Here is a 21,174-nt window from a genome sequence, read left to right as displayed (position 1 = left end):
CCTATGTGTGTGGAGAAGGGAGATGGTGGGTAGTGAATAAGATGAATAAGATTAAAGTTCCTGTCAAACCCTGAGACCCCATTTAACTACTTCAAATTTTAGTTGGTGAAGCTGAGGCCCAGGGAGGGCAGTCACTTGCACAGATTTACAAAGTTAAGAGCAGAGCCAAATATAAAAATCTCATAATTTTTTGATCATCTTCAGATGAGCTATCTGAAATAACCGAGACAACAGTGTTTGGAAACATATTGAAGGAAATAAATTCAGGGATAATATTTCACACTAATTTTTATACCAAAACTGTAAATGTCAAGGCAGAGAGCCTCCTCCTTAACAATACTTTGAGAAGTAAAAGGCGAGTAATTAGCCTCAGCTCCCAGGGTATTATCCATTTTTGTGTTGGGAAGGGAAGCAGAGAAGCTGAGTCCCACTCTGGGGCTGCTAAGCATCGCAGGTCTACAGAGGCTGCCTGGATTTGTGTGTGTGTGTGTGTGTGTGAGTGTGTAAAGTTCAGGAAATCAGTCCACATCTCATGTGAAACATCTTTCATGATTCCAGAATCTCTCAAACATTCAAAATCCTAGACACAAAGTGCCCTTTTAAGAATATATTTTATTATTGACTCAGTTGATAGCAGAAATAAGCAGCTGCCTAAGTAACTGTGTTTCTATGGCACTTAAATCTTGCATATATTTAATGAACATACGATCCCAGGGAGCTAACACTGCATTTTACAATCTCTGAGCACTGATCAATGTTCTTCTTAATCCTGTAGAATTTCTCCACATATTCAGAACGTCCTAAAAGTTCCACAAAATCTTCATCGTGAGTGATTACCAGAAGCTGGAAGTTACGCTGTTGTGAGCGACTTTTTATTATCCTGAAACAATATTTAAAACATTTTATCACTGAAGAGCATAACCCTTTCTTTTATTTGTCAGACACATGAGCTTGTGACAACCAAGATTTTCCTGTGCTGTGAGTGTCAGTCAGGGCCTCTGGCTGCCCTGCAGTGGGGAGAAGCAGGTGGATCCAGGGCTTCAGCCCAGCCAGGAAGGAGATTCATCTCCTCTCCTCCTCACCTAGGTCTGACTTAGGGACTGGTAAGACTATATGATCTAGTCTCTTCTGACCACAAAGTTCTTACTACTGCAGGTGGAAATGTTTTATTGAACTTTTCTTAATACTTAAGTTGCTCAACTTTAGAAGTCTGACATTTCTTTGCCTGGGATTTTCTTGACCTGTTACAAGTTTTCTCTGGAAGGAAATAAAATGAAGAAAATATTAAAGACAGACTGCAGGTAAGGGAAATAACACATGCAGGCCCTGTTGCTTTCTTGGGAGTTGAGTCTACTTAGAATTCTGCCACCACCAGTCATTAAATGCCTTACCTCTATGACACACAGGGTGTCTGCGTGGGTGTACTGGGTACATTCTTGCTCACTATCTATACGCTGAGGTAGCTGGCTTTGAGGCTGCAATACTTTTTCTTTTAAGTAACCATTTATTTATCCCTTGCCTGGGGTTGGATGCACTTGGAGTTTCAAAAGCACTAACCCTCACTTGCTGGTCACACAGAGATGACTGGAGAAAGGTAGCTCTGTGGCTGCTGAATTCTCAAGGCCCAAACCCTGCTAGACAGGAAGCATTATCTCTTCCATAGAGTCTATCTGGAGCCAGGAATGACTTCCCTACCTCAGGGAATGTGCCCTTCTTTGCTTGCCCAATCCTTAATCCCTGGACTTTGTATCCTCAACAGGTGAGCGAGGTAAAGCGTATGAACGATTTAACTCTCTCTGGATTCTACCTAACCACTAATATGCTTTTTAAATAAAAGCACTGTCATTCCTCAAAGTTGCTGTTTGACACATATGAAAAACTGGGGAGTCCAGACAGTTCTAAACCCACTGCCACCTCCTACAGAGTCTTAGCAGGGCAAGTTAACTCCTGTATGACACGTGTGTCCCTTTGGTAGGTTTACAGGAAAACCAAACCAAGCCAGAAACCTTTCATCAAGACCTTCCTTATGAACAAACTTGGGGAGATGGAGGATGTGTCTGGGGCTGCTATTCACCACTAATTCCTTTTCAAGGAATCTGAAGAATTATTATCAAAAGTCCCAAAGAGGATTCATCTAGACAGGGTTTTCATCCCAGAGCTCTCCTGATCTTATTTCAACAACTACCATGACCTGTCCCCAAATTTGAGATACTTACTCAACAAGAGCATGTGCAAGAGATTCAATGTTTTCTCGGTCAAGATTTGTTGTTGGCTCATCCAAGGCAAGGATGCCACAGTTCAAGCAGAAGGTTTCAGCCAGGGCTAGGCGAATGATGAGTGAGGCTAACACCTGGAAAAAAGTACCAAACCTGAGCTGAGCTGCACAGACCTCCTTCACATCCCCCCCTCCCCTATGAGGAAGTCTTGCAGACCTGACATAATCTCTTTAGAAGGGAAGGTGGGAAATTGCTACAGGGTCACTGAGCTTAGGTAAATCACTACTCTTCTGTTTGGGAGAGCCCAGCACTGTGACCAGACTCTTAAACCTCTCTAGAAGGTAAACTGTATTATCTCAGCCGATCACTTGCAATGAAATAAAATGCTAAAAGCAATGCTGATCCTACAAGAAAACCATCACAACAGTTGTAACAAAAACTTGAAATCACAGCCTTGAAATAGAAATGCATTAGTATTTACTTGTAAGTAGTAATTAATATAGGTGTAAGAGTACCAACTGTAAAAATTCTTGACCTGGCTAATTTATTTTCCTGATAATGAGATTTGTTAAAAACAAAACATAGCAAAAAAAAACTTGGATACACCTATTTCCAGAGCCTTTTTCACATTTAGAGTCATTTTTAAAATCTCCAGGTTCTGTGGTCCAAACAAGGCACCAGGTATCATGCTCTAACCCAGACTTATATGTTGGTATGTATACTTTTGAGAATGAGAGAAATAGTTTTGGGTCAAAGTATCAAGAGTATAGAAGTATGATTTTATTTACACTTACCTGTAATGAAGCCAACAACTGAAACCATTAGGCAGTTTCATTTAATAAAAATCTAATGCTAAGCCCTCAGACCCAGCTGAAGGGACAGAGACATCAGGAGGGCTGTCCTATTCTGAGGAGTATAAGCTACATTTGTGGGAGCTATAAATCCCCTCCATCTGAATTTGTGAGTGTGAGAGCATCAGTGAAGTGGTAGATTTTAGAGTATTTTACAGCTTCTCTTCGCTACCTAGGGCAGGCCAGCATACTGCAGAAGTCACAGACAGCCTGGCTTTTTGGGGAAAGGCACTTCCTTTCCTTTGAATCCCAATGTTGCCAACTTGATCTCTACCACCCACTTATGTGCAGAACCATGTCAGGCCTCTTAAGACCTCAGCAAAAGCCAGTTTGGGGCCCCAACTCGTTCAAGATGGCAGAGTGAGATCCTTCAGGACTATCCCCTCATAGAAGCTTTAATAACATCAGCAAGAACCAGCAGAAATGTCTTTCTCAAAGCTACAGAAAACAAAGACTGCAGTAACAGGGTAAGTGCCAAATCAAGAAAAAAGCTAATACAAGTGGGTAGGATTTCATTGTGCCTGGTTGGCACCTACTTCAACTCTCACCAGCTTGGCATGGAGCCAGCCCATGCTCCCAGTGTGGATCCTTGGTCCTAGTTGCAGAGGGAGAGAGTTACCCTTGTGAACATACCAGGAGCATGTATGTCTGGCTCAATCTATCTGGAGGTGGCCTGAGGGACGCACTATCCCAGAACTTGCCCTGTATGTAAAAGACAGCTCACAGAACTTTGCTACAGAATATTGTGGAAGAGCAGTAAGTTGTGCTGCTCAGGGTAAGGAATTGCTGGCTGTAGGACATACAGTGCAGTGCCCTGGCCATGACAAAGTAGTTTCTGAGGAAAGAGGAGACATTTGTATCTGTGTAAATGGGGGAATTCCTAGGGCCACATGTACATGCCCAAGACAAGACACATGTGCAGAAAGGATCAGGGAGGCCCCTGTACTTTGGCTTTGAGCTATTCTCTAAATTCATCTTATGGATAAGCTCTGATGGAGTGCAACTGCACAAGTCAATCTTTAAGACTGGGAAACGTGTTTTCTTTCTTCTTCTTCATGTTAGCTCCTAACATTCAAAGGAAACTCATACAAGCTTAAGGAACAGATGCCTCAGAGTCTAAATCTGAATAAATAACACATTAAAATACTAAGATGTTCAGGTTTCAACAAAAGATTACAAAACACAAAGAAACAGGAAGCAAAGGCCCAGGCAAAGGAGAAGAGTCAAGCATTAAGAATCATTAATCAGGAGGACCAGACCTGGTACACACCAGACAAAGACTTAAAAAAAAAAAAAAAAATGCTCAAAGAGCTAAAGGAAAACATGAACAAAGAACTAAAAGAAATCAGAAAAACAATAGATGAACACAAAAAAGAAGCTCAAAAGAGAGATGGAAATTATGACAATTAAATGAAATACATGATCCTAGATGGGATTTAGCAAGGGGAGAGAAAAAGCTCAAAAGGACATTATTGGGATATATGAAAAAACTGGAATGTGGGCTGTAGGCTTTATATCAGTGTTAAATTTCTTGAACTGGATAACTATACTTAAGGTGGTTACATAAGTGAATATCCTTGTTCTTAGAAATACACATGGCTGTAGTAAGTGCTCAAGAAGCATGACATATACAACCTACACTCAAGTATTCAGAAATGGATGGATAAATAGACAGACATAGACAGATACTGATGGAAAGATGAATAGTTAGAATGACATGGCAAATGTGGTAAAATGCTTCCATTGGTGGATCTGGGTAGCTGGGGGTGGGTAGGGGTATGTTGGAGTTCTCTTTATGGGTTTGTATTATTTTTATAACTATTTTGTAAGTGTGAAAGTATTCAAAGTAATGAAAAAAAACAAAAACAAAACAAAACAAAAAAAACACCAGTGTTGGGCAGAATGGAGTTCCTATCCCACCTCCACCACAGCATTTGTATCCTCTCCCCTCAAACCAGAGGCAAGTATTGCTAATTAATTTTTGTAACTTAGAGTAGCTAGACAAAATCTACTTTTGCTCAGAAAGTATCTTTAAAAGTATTTTTAATCCAAAGAGACCACACTGTGTTCTAAACTCTGTGTTTTCTCATTTAGAATCGCCACTAAAAATCACGAAAGCAAGTAGGGTATGCTGATCATACAGATCATAAATTTGTCATTTTTGCAGACTTTTCAGATAATAATCTGCAAATGTCTTAAACTGGTATCAGCTGTCTGGCCTGACATCATATGCCTGCAGTGTTCTTTAAGCAAAAATTCAAAATTTTTCATGATAATTCATATAATGTAGGCATCCATTTCTAGAATTTTTAAATTTTGTTAATCAGCATCCATAGGTGTCATCAAGTGTAACCTTCTGCTTTTAAATCTGAAAGAGAAAGTTCAAGAATCTGTGACATCTTGGGTACAAACCTATGCACAGTTAAAGGACCCAGCCTTGTTCGCCAGGGATGCAGGTCCCAATTTCTTGAATCTTTAAAACTCATTCGTCTTCCTGATTTTGTTCTGTCTCCATATCTTACTTAGGCTTTCCTCCCAGAGCCTTATAGCCAGACAGGTGGCCTGACCTGGCACCTGAGTTTCTGTGTTGGGGTGGCGGGGGGGAGAGGACATCAGTGGATATTAAGATTGTTTGCTCTACAGACCGTTCTTTTTGATGGCCACAGCCTGGGGGGGGGGGGGGGCACAGGGTTTAGTTCTATGGTAGGATTACTCACTCAGTAAAACTCATATGTTGTAATGACTTTTCTGACTCAACCTAGGATCCTGGTTTGCTAATACTGTATGTCACTGATTTTAAAACATATCCTGCCTCCCTGCCCGCCATTTTGAAATCAGGATGCATCTTATCTTACAATTAGAATTAGCATTATTTTTTCTTTCTTGATGGCACGAAATTAGTGGTGTATCTTATAGTTGGTAATACAGTACACCTATTCTGATAAGGAGTGCTGTGAAATGATGAACCTGTTCTATATTTAGCCTATTCCATGAGAACGTTTCTAGCCCTTCTCCTAAAAGCCTGCTTGACATAATATTGCAGGAATGATGCTTGGCATTATGAGTATAATGATGGTGGTTGAGCCTCCTTCACTCTACATGGCAGCAAGAAGTGCTGTAAGGAACTTCCCACTATTCAGCAGCAAACTTGGGTGCTTCTACTGCACTGATCTTTACTTTTCTCTTTCATTTTCTGTGTAAAGTTGGCTCTCCAGGCTCTAAGATACCTGCCTTTTGTCCAGCACTGCATCGTCCTCGCATATCCAAGGCTGTGTCTCCCTTTAACATCACCACTCGGTAGTTGTAATTCCGCCTTTTATCAGAAGCTGATACATTTTCATCAGCATCAGACCGAATTTCTATGTATTCAATATCTGACACAGAAAGAAGAAGATATCAGACGAACCTGAACTTTGCAGCCTTTTGTCATTTACAAACATTATCAAGTTAAGTATAAGAGCAACATATGAGGTGGTATTACCAAGGAAACCTAGCTGGGTTAGAACTGATTTCTCCAGTTGGGACGATTCAGGAGCCTGGTCTCCCAATCACAAGCAACCCAGATGCCCCAACCTTTAGCCTCAGCTGTGGCTTTCTTAGTTCCCCTATTAAGAGTTTCCTCCTGCTGGTCTTATCGCATTTCAGCTTACCCCTATCTGTACTTCAACAAAACCTTTTATGTCATCAGCTAAATATATGTGCACCACAGCCAAATATCTAAGTCCTGGCAGGCTTTGGAATAGAAAACTTTGCATATTCTTCTTGCTACAATATGATTGTCAAGATAAGAATTCTTAGAAAATCTCTCAAAAAGATGGTCAGTATTACAGGGAGGTAATGCTGGCACAGTGAAAAGTCACATGGGGGAAGAGCTGGGATAGGCTGTTGGAAAGAGCATGCATGATACACCATGCTAATTACCTTGTCCACGATAGGTACTTCGCCAAAGATCACGGATAATTTTATTGATTTCTTCCATTTTCATACTGTGAAATTTCATTATTGCTCTGGAAAAAGAAGTCATTGGTACTTTAAATGAAAAACATCATCAATATATTTTTATAATATGAAAAATCTAGAAATAAAACAAATATAAATAAAATAAATGTCAATAACATGTTATATGTAGAACAATAATAATAAAATAAATAACATTATGTTAAATATGAAGTAACTTCCCTCTTTTCAATGCTAAAACTAAGAATATAGTAAGAGCTGGAAAAAATAAATGAGATGAAACCTTGCTACCCAGCTATTAATGGAAACTGCCTGGAATATTTCCATTGTTTCAGGGTCTTTACCCTTCCATTTTCATTCTCTACAACATAAAAAACACTTAAAAATACTTAAATACTGTGAATTTTGGACAACAATTTTTTGGTAGACTTTTTTCTTAGGTCATAATAACTTACTGGAGGAACTGTCTCCACTGATGCCCACCCGTTACAGGAAGATCTGTTGAAGAGATGACAATGACTGAGTGTGTGGAGGGTACGATTAGCAAAGAGGACCTTAGTCTATGGGGAGATAGAAGAGTATCTGGAACTGCTGCCTTCTCCCTTTTCTGTTACTATAAGGTTTACCACAAGTCAGCCTTTTATACTGCTTTTATTCCTCAGATCTCTGACCTTTTTACTAACCAGAAATAAGCTTTGGTTCAAAGAGGGTGATTTAGAGGCTTAAGCCGAGCTGAACCTCTTAACTTTTCTTTTGCCTTCCTTAATTGCAGATACAGAATCCTAATTCCTAATATGTATGTTAAGTTCCATTTGATCATGGAACTCCCTCCAAAAAAGTCTTTAAGGTTTTCTGAAACCAGCATTGTGAACTATTAAATGTTGCACCAGTGATAAAAAGACAACATCACTGCCATCACCATACAAAGGATGTGAGGCGGACTTACTTCCATTTGCAGGCTTCTTATCTGATATATACAAAAAAAGAAACTGAACGTAATGCTACTGCCTCTGCAGAATCATTTCGTGATCTTCTGGTTCATCAGCCAAAGAGAAAGAAATGACTCAACATAAATACATTTTAAATATCAGATGGATTTTGAAGTAGAAAAGACAGGAAAAAACCTGTTTGTTGATGAGAATACAAGTCTCCATTTTCTACTTTATACATCTATCTCAGCCTAACATTTTAGGTTCCTTTTGAAAGCATGGAGACAAAACTTCTAGTTTTACCTAAAACAAAACCATAGAATATTCTTGGGACTTATCATGTGAAGACTGCGTTTTCCATAGCTTTATACATTATGCCTCACTTTAAAAGGGACTTTTTAAAGAATGTTATCTTTCTATTTGAGTTAAAATCTTCAATAAGTAACATAAACAAGCATTCCCAATGTTGGGGGAGAAAAGCTCCAGGTGGGGTGGGGGTGCCCAGGGCTTACACACATGGTTCTGCCTTGGCTTCCTTGTCCAACAGAGGTGGCACATCCAGCCTTGTGGACAGGTCTGCTGAGAGACAGCCCTGTAGGAAAAAGCTCTGGTCCTGAAAGAGATCCAGAGCCACCAGGAATGTGTCAGCCAGAGATGCTGCCTACTGCTGCTGGCTAGAGTATCATCTTACCTTTGTATCTTCTCTCCCTATCCAGTGTGGAGTTGACAGTCCCACTGTGCAGCATAGTTATGACTAAGTAAACTACAGCAATCTACTTGAGGAAGTAACAGCGATGACACTGGATGTTATTAATGAGCATTTACCTTATGTGAAGCACAATGCTAAGCAATCATTTCATTTCATCCTTAGAACAATAATAGGAATTAGGTTTATCATCTCCATTTACCATTACAAAAACTGAGAGCTGATAAACTTAGTAACTTGTGCAAAATCAGAGAAAAGTAGGCTCTTGAATAAGGCAGTCAAAATTCCATCTTTTAAAGTCACCAGGCTCAGATTTATGAGTGAATGCAATCAAATCTTCAAGTAACACTTAGCTCCCAAGTTTATAAACTATTACATAGCAAGGAGAAACAAGTAAAAAGAGAAACAAAAGTATTGTGATACAATTTTAACACTAAGTTTTGTAAAAATCCTCAGTAAGTGAAGAACAGAAGATAAATTTCTTAATCTGACAAAGTGACTTTATTAGATATCCAAAGCAAGCATCAAATTTAATGTAAAAATATACAGAAGCATTCCTCCTAAAACTGAGAACAAGACAAAGATGTCCTGGAGGTTCCTAATAATTCAGTTAAGACAATAGAAAGAAATGAAGAATAAATATTGGGAAAAAATATAGAAACCTGCCACTGTTTTCCCAGGTATTTTGTGCACTTAAAAAATCCAAGAAATCAACTGAAAACTATTAAAACTAATAAGGTGGTAAAAAAGATATACAAAAAGTAATGGTTTTATTATCTAGTATCAAAAATCAACAGGAAATAAATGTAAAGGAAGAAAGGATCATATTCACAGTGGCAATAAAATCTATAAAATACCTAGGAAGAAATCTAACAAAAAGGTACAATCTCTAGAGGAAAAAGCTATAACTCCACAGAAGGACAAAAATCACTGATCAAATAGGAAAGCTATATTATAGGGTCCAAAACAGGTGATTCAATATTGCAATGATGTTCATTTTCCCCACGTAATCCATAAATTACATGTAATCCAAACAAAAAGCTCAGTAAGACTGAAACAACAACAACAAAACCTTTTTTAATGGCATCCACAAACTGATTGTAAAGTTCATACTGAAGAGATCATGCAGAAGAACAAAGTCATAGTTCTGGGACAAGAATAAATAAAAATGTTAGTGGACAGAAAAGACAATCCAGAAATAAATTCAAAAATATACAGAGCTTTTGTTTATGACTGTGACATTTCAAATCAATGGGAAAAGGATTCAATAGTGTTGGAAAGACAAAAAGAAGTAAAAATTTATCACTACACTTTATCAAAAGCCAAAATAAAAGTCAAATGAATTAAAAGATTAAAAGCTAAAGTAAAAGTTCTCAGAAAAAAATATTTTTAAAATTTTAGGGTTGGGAAGGCCTTTCCAATTAAGACACAGAATTGAGAAGCTATAAATAAAACACTAAAGATTTGACTACCTAAAAATTTAAAGTCACAAATGTTACCACAAAGTTAAAGGACAACTGACAAACTGGGAATAAATGTTTCCAATGTATGTGAAAAGAATTAATTTCCAAAATCTATAAAAAAGTGATAAAAATCACCAAGAAAAAGACAACCTAATAGAAAAATTGGCAAAGAGATATGAACAGGCAATTCTCAGAGAAGAAATATAAGTAGCCAACATATGAAAAGACATTTAACCACACTAGTAAATAGGGGGAAATGTAAATTGAAGTGAGAACTTTTTGCACAACAGATTGGCAAAAATTTAAAAGGCTGATAATATGAAATGCAGACATGGAGAAATGGGCATTTTCATACACTGTTGGTCGGTATATAAATTGCATAAGGGTTTTTGGAAGGCAATTTGGCTCCAGCAAGTAAAAAAATATATATATTCTCTTTTACCCAGTAATTCCATTTCTAAGAAGCTATCTTTCTGACACATCTCCACAACTGTGCAAAGATATACACTGCAGTATTATCTGTAGTAGCATTTAAAAGCTTTCTAACACACCCATCAGTAGTTAAAGTAGATAATATCCATTTTATAAAATATTATATAACCATTAACTGTAATGAGGTAAACATATGAACATAAAAAATTTTCATCATAAGTGAAAAAAAAGCAACAGAAAAACTATAGTGTGTTATCATTCATATAAAAACAAAGATATATTTGTATGTATATACATGTAAAAGTATTGCGAGGAGAATGAGAGTATGGCACCAATGTAAACTATTACTTAAGTGCTGAAAATGTGTTAGACACTGTCAAGGAAATGAACATGAATCCAATTTGAACTGTGTTCTGTTATTTTGCATAGTAATGGGTTATGGGGAAGCATAATATCTGTAATACAAGGCTTAATGAGTTAATTGATATAAGAGGTACAAAACATTATAGAATATAAAGGAAGGAAAAACCACATGTTTGAGAAGGGCCTCATCAAGTAACATTCCAAGGAGGAAAAACAGTGTAGGAAAATGTGGAGCAGCTTAACAGAACAAAATTGCTCAGTTCATTTGGAACATAGCAGGTAGTGAGAGATGAAATGTGAAAGGTTTCCCTTAAATTATAAGGGTCATTGTTAGACTCAGCAATTCTACTCTTAGGTATATATATCCTGAAGAATTGAAAGCAGGGACTTGAACAGATACTTGAACACCAATGTTCATGGCAGCATTATTCACAGTAGCCAAAAGGTGGAAATAGCCCAAGTATCCATTGACAGATAAATGGATAAACAAATTGTGATTATACAGACAATGGAATATTATTTAGCCATAAAAACGATGTTCTGGTACTATAAATGGATGAACTTGAAAACATGCTACACAAAGGAAGCCAGACACAATGGGCAAATATTTTATGATTTCCTTACATGAAATATTTATAAGTGAATTCATAGAGACAGAAAGTAGATTCAGGTTACCAAGAACTGTGGGGAGGGAAAATAGGGAGATAATGCTTAATGGGTGCAGAATCTCTGGATGAGGAAAAAGTTTTTGTAATGGATGGTAGTGATGGTAATACAACACTATAAATGTAACTAATGCCACTGAATTGCACACTTAAAAGTAGTTAAAATGGCTTTTTTTTTTTTTTTTAATTAGAGGGGAATAGGTTTCATTTTCAGGAAGATTAGCCTGGCATAAGTTTAATGGGGGTGGGGGAGAGAATGTGTGTGGTAAGATGTAAGAGATGGGTGAAGCCACCACAATAATAAAGGTGAGAATTAAGGAGGGCCTGAATCAGGCTGGAGCCATGGAAGGAAAGCAGCTCTTGAAACAATACTGTGGAGGAACCCCGTGGGAGATGAGTGTGGACTGACCCAAAGATTAACTTAATTACCTGAAAAGTCCAGGTACTAAAAGGTATGTTACATTTAAGAATGACGTAAGGCTGGAAAGCATTGTGGTCAGGTGGTCACCTGGCTGGTATACCATCCTCACCACCTGCCTGGAGTCTGCATGTCATTGAGTTACATGCATATACTAATTCATATGAAGTGGTATCCTTTCTTTGTGACAACTGGTCCCTAAAAGAAAGTAAAAAGGTCTAAGATGTAAGAAAATGGTAGTTTATAAATTACTTTGGTCTTACATTTAAATACTCATTTAAGATAGTAAAAAATTTCAGTAACAATTACTGCTTTTTATGAAGACAAAAGACGGCATTAGTGGTATATACAATTTTGGTGATCCAGTAAGTCTCAGGATTCTCACAAATTACAAGAGTTAAACATATTTCCTGTTTGAAAATAAGCACCACAAAGCCAGAGACAACAAGACATGTTGGTGTTGTGAGTGGAGCTGCAGCCATCCATGTCCCTCTTCTTTTTCACACAAATACTTCCTTTAAATGTCAGGCTGACTACTGTCTCTTGGCCTCTGTTTGCACTATGGCTTTTGCTCCAGAATTAGATGACCTTCCCTTTCTATTTTAAGCTGTCCAACTGTCTCTCTTACACTTGGCCCTTTAACAAGAAGCTTCCTTCAGCCTCTGAGCTACCTCCTTCCTATGCAAATGTGGAAGTTTTTAAAAACTTTTTTATTGTGCTAACATACAAAATTTGCCATTTTCACTACTTTTAAATGTACAATTCAGTGGCATTAATTAAATCAAGGTCACAACTGAAGTCACAAATGAAGTAGCATATTAGTCCTCCCCAGTACGGTAGTTCAGGGTTCTTGCTGCTGCTTTGAGGGCCACTTATACTGATTTCATCTCAGGATGTAGCCACTAGCAGAGAACTGGAGGCCTGAAATGGAGTCATTTTAGAACAGGTATCTAAAGATGTTGGGCAAATATTATCTAAAAAGACCAAGGCCAGCTCTTTCTTCTTTCATTATTTACACCATCTCCAGGACTCCAGCTACTGAGGAAGGTTAGCTACTGTTCTGTAAAATCTGAACTGATGCTCACAATCAGAAGTGCACATAAGAAAAGGCAAATCTTGAACCAAATTCTCCCCATAGCCTTCATTTCATTATTATTCAAACTATTAACTGAAGCACCAAATACATATGTGCCTTATTTCCTAATAAAAGTTACCAATTCAGAATTAGGGTAAAAATTAAAAATTTTTAAAAAGAAAAAACAATGAAAACCATCTGAGTTGGAAAAAAGCAGAAAAGATTATATTGAAAAAGGACATTCTCTAACATGGTTTCTTTGTCCTTGTATTTAAAATCTTACCAAACTATGAAATATGTAGGTTGATGAAAAATAGCTATGAGCACTGTTGCCCATTTTTACATTAGAGATTCTTTCTATTGTGGGAACTTCGTGTTGCCTGCATCTGAGTCAGTGGAAGTGGTCTCATGAGGGAAATGGTAGAAGTGTCATGTTCCAGATGTATACTGATTTTTATTACTTAGCAAAATCTCAAAATCCCTAATTTGCCCAATCTAAGTTGAGCATTTAAAAGAAAAGTTAGTTAGCTTTTTATGGATAAAGCCCTTAAATTTTGCTAAAATAAAAAACTTAAACTAATTTCCTCCCATCAGACTCTAGAAAATCAACTTTTATTCAAGTACTAGCCTAACCACTCTCCCAAAATAAAACATTTGGTTAAAAAACCTCTGCAGTGGGTATGAAATGCCCCTGGTGCTTTTTTGGTGCTACCAGCCTACTGATGTAAAAATATCCTGCATCCATGGTCAGGATGAAATGATGACCACGAAGTGAGCCCTGAATAAAGCCTTCACCCCAAAGCTGTCCTTGAGTGCAGGGATCCAGAGCCTCACAGAGAGTTGGCTGCCTTGCATGCAAAACTATAAAAATTATGTTATTTCCAATGAGTTCAAGAAGTGTGACCTAATATGTAATATTCCACATCTGGGAAAAACGACAGTGGAACATTTTGGGCACAGGATAGAATACCATTCCTTGATTGATATATTTCAAAATTATTTAATTTTAATTGATGCATTCTAATAGCTTGAAAGTAAAACATTCTATATGATGGATGTTTTCTCCCTTCTTATCTGATGTGTCTCTGACCATTGGCAATGCTTATACTCAGTGATGTTTTTAGATGATTACTAATAACAGATGGTAATCAGCTTTTCTTGAAAATGCACTGTTAATTTCCTGTGTTTCCTTAAATAGGCAGCTGAATGCAACCATTACAGTGACTGCATGCTTCATTCTAAGAGATGAAACAATAAGGGAAATTTTGGACTTTACTTTTCTCTAGGTAAGAAGGCAAATTTAGGGTTCATAGTATAAACCTTGAGAAGATGATATTAGAGAAGCCACTGCTGACAAGCACAGTTTGCAAGCAAAAGCCCAGTTTTGAGGAAATCTGCATCACTAATTTTCTTCTTATTTAGATGAATCCATTTGATTACCAGATAACTGAACCCATTAACAGCCTGACTTTTGTTCCTTAAGCAAGTCTAAATTGCTGGAAAGCATCCCCACGCCCCCCCCCCCCCACCTTTCCGTCCAGCACCCCCCATGTCACAAACGTAACTAGGCCCCAGGATTGCGCCATCAAATCCTATTACATGCCCTCATCCTGCTCAGTGTGATGCCTCTGTGATTCGGGCACTCTGCTCTGATGGAATGCCCTTCCTTCATTATTCAAGGACCAGGTCAGATACAGACTGTGGAGCACCAACCATGGTTTCCTCCCATCAGAATATCAGCAATTTGAAGGAGGGACAGGGTATAAAATTCCTGTCTTCACAGAGCCTCACAAGAGAGGACAGAGCAGGAATCTCTGAATGAACTTATGAACTTATGTCTTACTGTAGAAATCCTCTTGTTCCTGCTGTCACTAGCTCTCAGGGATAGATGGAGGGCTCATGGGTATAGTTTTCTATTTAGTTAACAAATAGGAAACCCCAGGTCTGCAAGTCAGTGTACTAAAAGGAAGAGCTTAACTTGCACAGCAGGATACTGCAGTAAAATTTAAAACAAACAAAACCAACCTACCTACCTAACGTGGTCCCTCAGTCTCCTTTAGCTATCACCCCATCGTTCTACAGAACTTTTCGTAGGAATTATCTATACTCACTGTCTCCATTTCTTACCACCCATTTTCTCCTCAACAACCAGACTTCAGTTCTGACCAGCCAATGACACTGCTCCTCAAAGTCATCAGTAACCTCCATTTTGTCAAAGTCATGGGTCACTTCTTAGCTCTCATCTTATTTGACCGCTCAATAGCATTAGATTCTTCAAATACTTCTTCACTTGATTTTCAAGATACTGCACTTAAATTTTTTTTTCTCCCTTATTAGCTGCTGCTTCATTGGATTTGTAAACATAAGTCTTGGGACTCTTCCCTTTTCTATACAGTCATTCCATAAGTAATCTCATTCCATGGCTTCCCTTGAATTCTAAACTCTAGATTGTATATCCAACTGCCTGTTTGACATCTCTAGTTAGAAGTTTAAAGGCAACTCAAACTTAAAGTTAGCCAAACAGAACAACAGATTTTCCCTTCTAAATCCTGTTTCACTGAATGCCAACTTGCTCCCCCGACATTCTGTTGCTCAAGTAAAAATATGTAGGAGTAATCCTTGATTCTTTTCTTTACTTTTCCTCCCCTACATTCAATTCAGAAGTAAGACCTGTCAACTCCACCTCTAAAACAAAACTCAAGTTCATCTACTTCTCTCCATTTCCACTGCTATTACTCTAGTCTGATGATGCTCCACCATTTCCTGGGTTGCTACAACAGTCTCCCGGGTCTTCTTGCTTCTACTCTTGGCCCCCTATAATCCATTCTCCACACAGCAGTTACTGAAATCTTTTCAAAATAAACATCAGATTATATTACTTCCCTGCTTAAAACTTGCCAGGGGTTTCACATCACACAATAAAATCAAACTGTTCACCAAGGCTACAAGGCATGACATGCTCTGGTAACTTCCTATCTCTCATATCCCTCACTCCCTCACTTACCACATTCTAGCTGTGCTCGTTGTCTTCATATTTCTTGAATACCTCTTCACACTGACCTCGGGCCTCTTTGTTAACTTTTCTTTCCACCTAGAAAGTTGGCATCCCCAATATTTGCCAATCTTGCTACCTTTCATCAATGAGGTCTCAGCTTGAAAAGGTATTCATATAGAAAAGGTCTAAAGTAGTCCCACAGTTACATCATTTCATTGTAGCACCTACCACTATTTGCTATTTTCTTGTTTATTAACTTATTTCTTAATTTTCTGTTTCTTTATCCCTGTATAATTGGTACCTACTTTATCCCTGTATACTTAGTACCTAATATAGTAGCAAGCATTTCAGGAAATCCTAACAAATGAGAGTATAAAATTATATAAAAATAAGTTGATTACTGTGGCTCTAAATTAGGAAGTATGAGTTACATAACAGTTAATAAAATACTTTTATGTCTAACATATAGTAGGTATTCAATTAATTTAAACTTCTCCTCTGCATAGCCCCTACCCTCAGGAAATTTAAAAAATATTTAAATAGAAATAAAAGATACCTACATTTTCTTACAAAATTCAGTTCCTTAGTGCTATTAAGGAACAGAGTTTAAGAATTTCCATTAAAGAATGGACCACAACACAGAAAGCTAGAATAAATGGCCTCTGTGTTTCCTTTATAATGCTTACTCTATATTGGATACAATTACAGATTTTTTTTAATTGAGATTGTTCACATATATACAGTTATCCAAAGATCCAAAGTGTACAATCAATTGCCTATGGTACCATCATACAGCTATACATCCATCACCACAGTTAATTTTCTTTTTCAATTTTTATAACATTTTCATTACTCCAGAAAAGAAATAAAGACACACAAAAAAAGGAAACTCAAATCCTCCCATACCCCTAACCACCCCTCCTCCATTATTGATTCATAGTCTTGGTATAGTACATTTGTTGACGAAAGAATGTTACAACACTTCTAACTGTAGTATATAGTTTGCAATAGGTATATATTTTTTCCTATATGCCTCTCTATTATTAACTTCTTGTTATAGTGTCATACATTTGTTCTAGTTCCTAAGAGAGATTTCTAGTATTTTTACAGTTAATCATGGACATTGTCCACCACAAGATTCACTGTTTTATACATTCCCATATTTTAACCTCCAACTTTCCTTCTGGTGACATATGTGACTTTGAGCTTCCCCTTCTAATTTCCATGTGGTAGATGAGGAAATTGAAACTGAGGATGTTTGAATAATTTTCTAAGTGTTGGCAGTTGGGATTTGAATTCAGGCAGTCATTGGAGACAATTATTTTTAACCACTTCTTATGGATTTTGAGACCTCAAAGATACAATTTATCAACTTTTATACATCATTCAATGTGCTGCTTTCTGATACCCAGGTTTATTTTTTCATCACAGTCAAATTTATTTTATTGCATATAGTAGTTTTTGATCATAAAAATCTGTTTTGATTCTTACTTTTCAAATAAACTTATATTGTCCTTGTCAGCAAGGACTGGGTCTCCCATTCCTTAGTGCTCAATAAATGTTTGATGGTAAGTCTTTTGGATTTATAGCATTTTCTCTAAAAAACTGAAAAATGTAAAAAGCCTCCTAAAGGCATGTAAGAGTTAGCTGGGAAGACTAAAAAGAGTTGTGAAAAGGGAAAAAAAAGGAAAAAGAAAAAAAAAATTATGTATGTATGTGTAGTTTATAGTCTACCAGGCAAGGAATCCTTAATAATTAATGTTGCCTATGTTCTTGTTTCAAAACCTCAAATTCCCATAAAACCCCTTTAAATTGGTGGCTCTAATATATCTAGGAGAGAAGAAAAACATTCAAAGAGATTAGAAAACAATGAAGTTCCCACTTGGTGTTGGCATACAATTCCAAGAATCTTTCTGGATCCAGGGAGCATATAATATTAACATATCCATTCACAATGGAAGAGGATAAAAGATACTGTATCCATGGAATAACCTTCAAAGACTCATTTTAGAAGTTAAAGTTAACCCAACAAAAATCTTGGTAGTATTTATTTAAAAAATTAAAACAACTAACATTAAAATAATTGCCTCATTTCTAAATTTCACTGTAAATACTTCCCAAAACCTGTACATGCCAAATTATGGCTAGTGATTCTGGGGCCACCTTTGTTAGATCATTATTAACTAAAAGGGTTCTCATACTGAAGCCAGAGTCCCCTGTCCTCCTAAGCTCTGTGGACTGAACACCACTGCTAGGGTGGTACGTTGACTGGGCTCTGTTTGACAAGCAGCAACCTTAAAGAGAAAACCTATCTGGGTAGTTCTTTCTGAAAAGTGACAAGAAGAATATTTTCCATTCCAGAAAAAACAACAAATAAAAAAACAAAACCTAAGGTAGCTGAAAATCCTCCTGCCACAACAAATACCTAGAAATATTAGCTAGATTAGATAGATTTATAACAAAAACTATGTTAAATTCATAGGTGTGCTTATAAGGCAAATAGCTACATGACAGAAACAAAGATGGAATTGAAAACCTGAATGGTCAGTGTGTGATCTGACACTGTAGCTAAACTTGGGTATTATTTTCATAACCCCAAATTTTATTATTTTTAAACAATAAAACAAAACAAACCCCAAAGTTCACTAGGGCTAGTCATCACATACCACAGCAGAAATGGACTCCCAAAAATGAGAAATAAAAATACGATAATCTGGACAAGAATATAAAATATGTATATTTAAACTGAGTAAAGACATATAAGAAAGAATCAAAACACTAAGAAAAAATACATAATGAGAAAACAGGAATTTCTAAAAAGAAACAAAACAGAATTTATAGAAATTAAAAATAGAATCAATGAAGTTAAACAAACAAACAAACAATAGGCAATATAAGAAGCAGATTAGATACAGCTAAAGAATTTGTGTACTGGAAGAGAGTTATGAGGAAGTTACCCGAAGCCCAGTATATGCAAGAGGGGTTAAGCAATGTGGGGGAAAAATTGAGAAGATTTATGCCTAGTGAGAAATGGGGAAAAGATAATATTTGTAGAGAGAATGCTTGACAATGTTCCAAAACTGATGAAAGGTCTTCAGATCAAGAAGCATAATTCTTTAGCAGAACAACAAAACCTAAACTTCCATCTAGATACACTGTAATAAAACTGCAGAGCACAAGCAACAAAGGAAAAAATCTTAAAAGAACCTGAGGAAAAAGGCAGATTACCTCCAAAGGAATAATCAGAATTATTTTTCAATAGTAACCACAGAGGCCAGGACAAAATGAAATATTTTCAAAGTGCTAAGAGAAAATAATTGTCAATCTAGAATGCTATGCTCAGCTAAACTATCAAGACTGAGGACAAAGACTTTATAAAGACTGAGAAAGTTTACTAATAGTCCCTCACTGAAAAGACTATTAAAAGATGTACTTCACAAAGAAGGAAAATGAACACAAAGGAAAGGAGTGGGATTTAGGAAGCCACAGTGAATAGAGCAATTAGTTTATCCAAACAAGCACTGACCCTGAAACCATAACAATAATTATTACTAATTGGAATGACATAAAAACAAAGTAAAACTAACATAATATTAGAAACACTGCAGGCAGAAGATAATCAGTGTTCAGGACAAAGAAAAAGCAATTCACATTAGAACCATGGGTTTTAAAACTTTGGTGTGCATCAGAATCATCTGGAAGGCTCGTGAAAAAACACATAGCTGACCTGATCAAGATGGTGGAGTGAGACACTTCAGGGTGCTCTCTCACCCAGAAGCTTTCAACAACCAGCAAAAACTGGCAGAAACTTCTTTCTCAAAGTTCCAGAAAACAGTCAAAGGACTACAGTAACAGGGAAAGTGCTGAAACAAGAAAAAGGCTCCTTAAGACCAACAGGCTCTCATGGCACCCCAGCTGGCCCGTCCCTCACCGGCTTGGTGTGGAGCTGGCATGTGCTCCCAGGGTGGATCCCAAGTCTAAGTTCCAGAGGAAGCAGAGTATCTCTCCTTCTGGGAGCATTAATGCCTGGCCTAATTTGTTTGGTCGTGGCCTGAGGGACTGAGGGAGGAACTCTTCACATACTCTCCATCATAGAACTTGTTGCATATAGAAGGCAGCTAGCAGGGTTTTCCTACAGAATGCTGTGGGAAGGCAGTCAAGTGGCTGCTTGGGGCAAGGGATTGCTGGCTGTACAATATGCAGTGCAGTGCCTGAGACTGGGAGGAAATTGTTTCCTAGGGAAGATGGGACATTCATATCCATGTAATCAGGGTAAATTTCTAGGGCCATATGCACATGCCCAAGACAAGATGCATGTGCAGAAAGGATCAGGGTGGCCCCTACACTTTGGCTTTGTGCTATTCTCTGAATTCAACGTATGGAAAAGTTCTGAAGGAACACAACTGCACAAGTCAATCCACAAAACTGGGAAACGTTTTCTTTTTTCCTTCTTTTTTGTTAGTTCCTAGTATTCAAGGAAAACTCTTGCCATTTGAGGAAAATGCTAGCTGGATATATGCTTAAGGAACAGAAGGCCCAGAGTCTAAATCTGATTAGTAATACAGTAAAATATTAAAATGTTCAGGTTTCAACAAAAGATTATAAAACATACAAAGAAACAGGAAGCAATGGCTCAGGCAAAGGAGAAAATTCAAGCATTAGGAACCATCAATGAAGAGGAACAGACTTGGGACACACCAGACAAAGACATAAAAAATAAAAAAAAAGGTCTTAAGTATGTTTCTAGAACTAAAGGAAAACATGGACAAAGAACTAAAGGAGGGAGGAGGATCCAAGATGGTGGCATAGAGTGGAGTGGAAGCTAAGTAGTCCCCCTGGAACAACTCAAAAAAAAAACCAGAAACAACTAGTAAATAATCCAGAATAAGTGCAGGGGGACAAACGTGACTGTCCACTCATCATACACTAACCTGAATTGGGAGGACTGCCCGAGATCACAGCATAAAATCTGTAAGCAAGACTGTGGATCCAAATCGGGAGACCCCTCCCCCACAGCCCAAGTTACAAAGCCTCATGGTGCCAGAGAGAAGCTTTCTCCCAGCAAGCAAATATAGCTCAGCTGAGCTCCAACTGGGGTTTTAAT

General features: G+C 37.5%; 1 protein-coding gene across 5 annotated transcripts in view; it reads right to left on the bottom strand.

Moving 5' to 3' along the window:
* Window positions 1-598: 598 nt before the first annotated feature.
* The window catches only part of RAD50 (RAD50 double strand break repair protein), a 289,914-nt gene continuing 269,338 nt past the window's right edge, over window positions 599-21,174 (bottom strand). For 4 of the 5 annotated variants that reach the window (XM_037801333.1, XM_037801334.1, XM_037801335.1 and 1 more), the window contains 4 exons: window positions 6,989-7,074; window positions 6,299-6,441; window positions 2,217-2,350; window positions 599-880 (listed from right to left, as the gene is read on the bottom strand). In XM_037801333.1, coding sequence (XP_037657261.1) covers window positions 694-880; window positions 2,217-2,350; window positions 6,299-6,441; window positions 6,989-7,074 — 550 coding nt within the window. In that variant the 3' untranslated portion in view covers window positions 599-693. Of the gene's footprint in view, window positions 881-2,216; window positions 2,351-6,298; window positions 6,442-6,988; window positions 7,075-7,479; window positions 7,523-21,174 lie in introns of those variants that run through there. The other variant, XM_037801336.1, reaches the window with a different exon arrangement.

Source organism: Choloepus didactylus, chromosome 13, assembly GCF_015220235.1.
Source record: "Choloepus didactylus isolate mChoDid1 chromosome 13, mChoDid1.pri, whole genome shotgun sequence".
NCBI lineage: Eukaryota > Metazoa > Chordata > Mammalia > Pilosa > Megalonychidae > Choloepus > Choloepus didactylus.
Note: the sequence above shows the minus strand (reverse complement) of the source record. Positions and strands in the feature narration are given on the sequence as shown.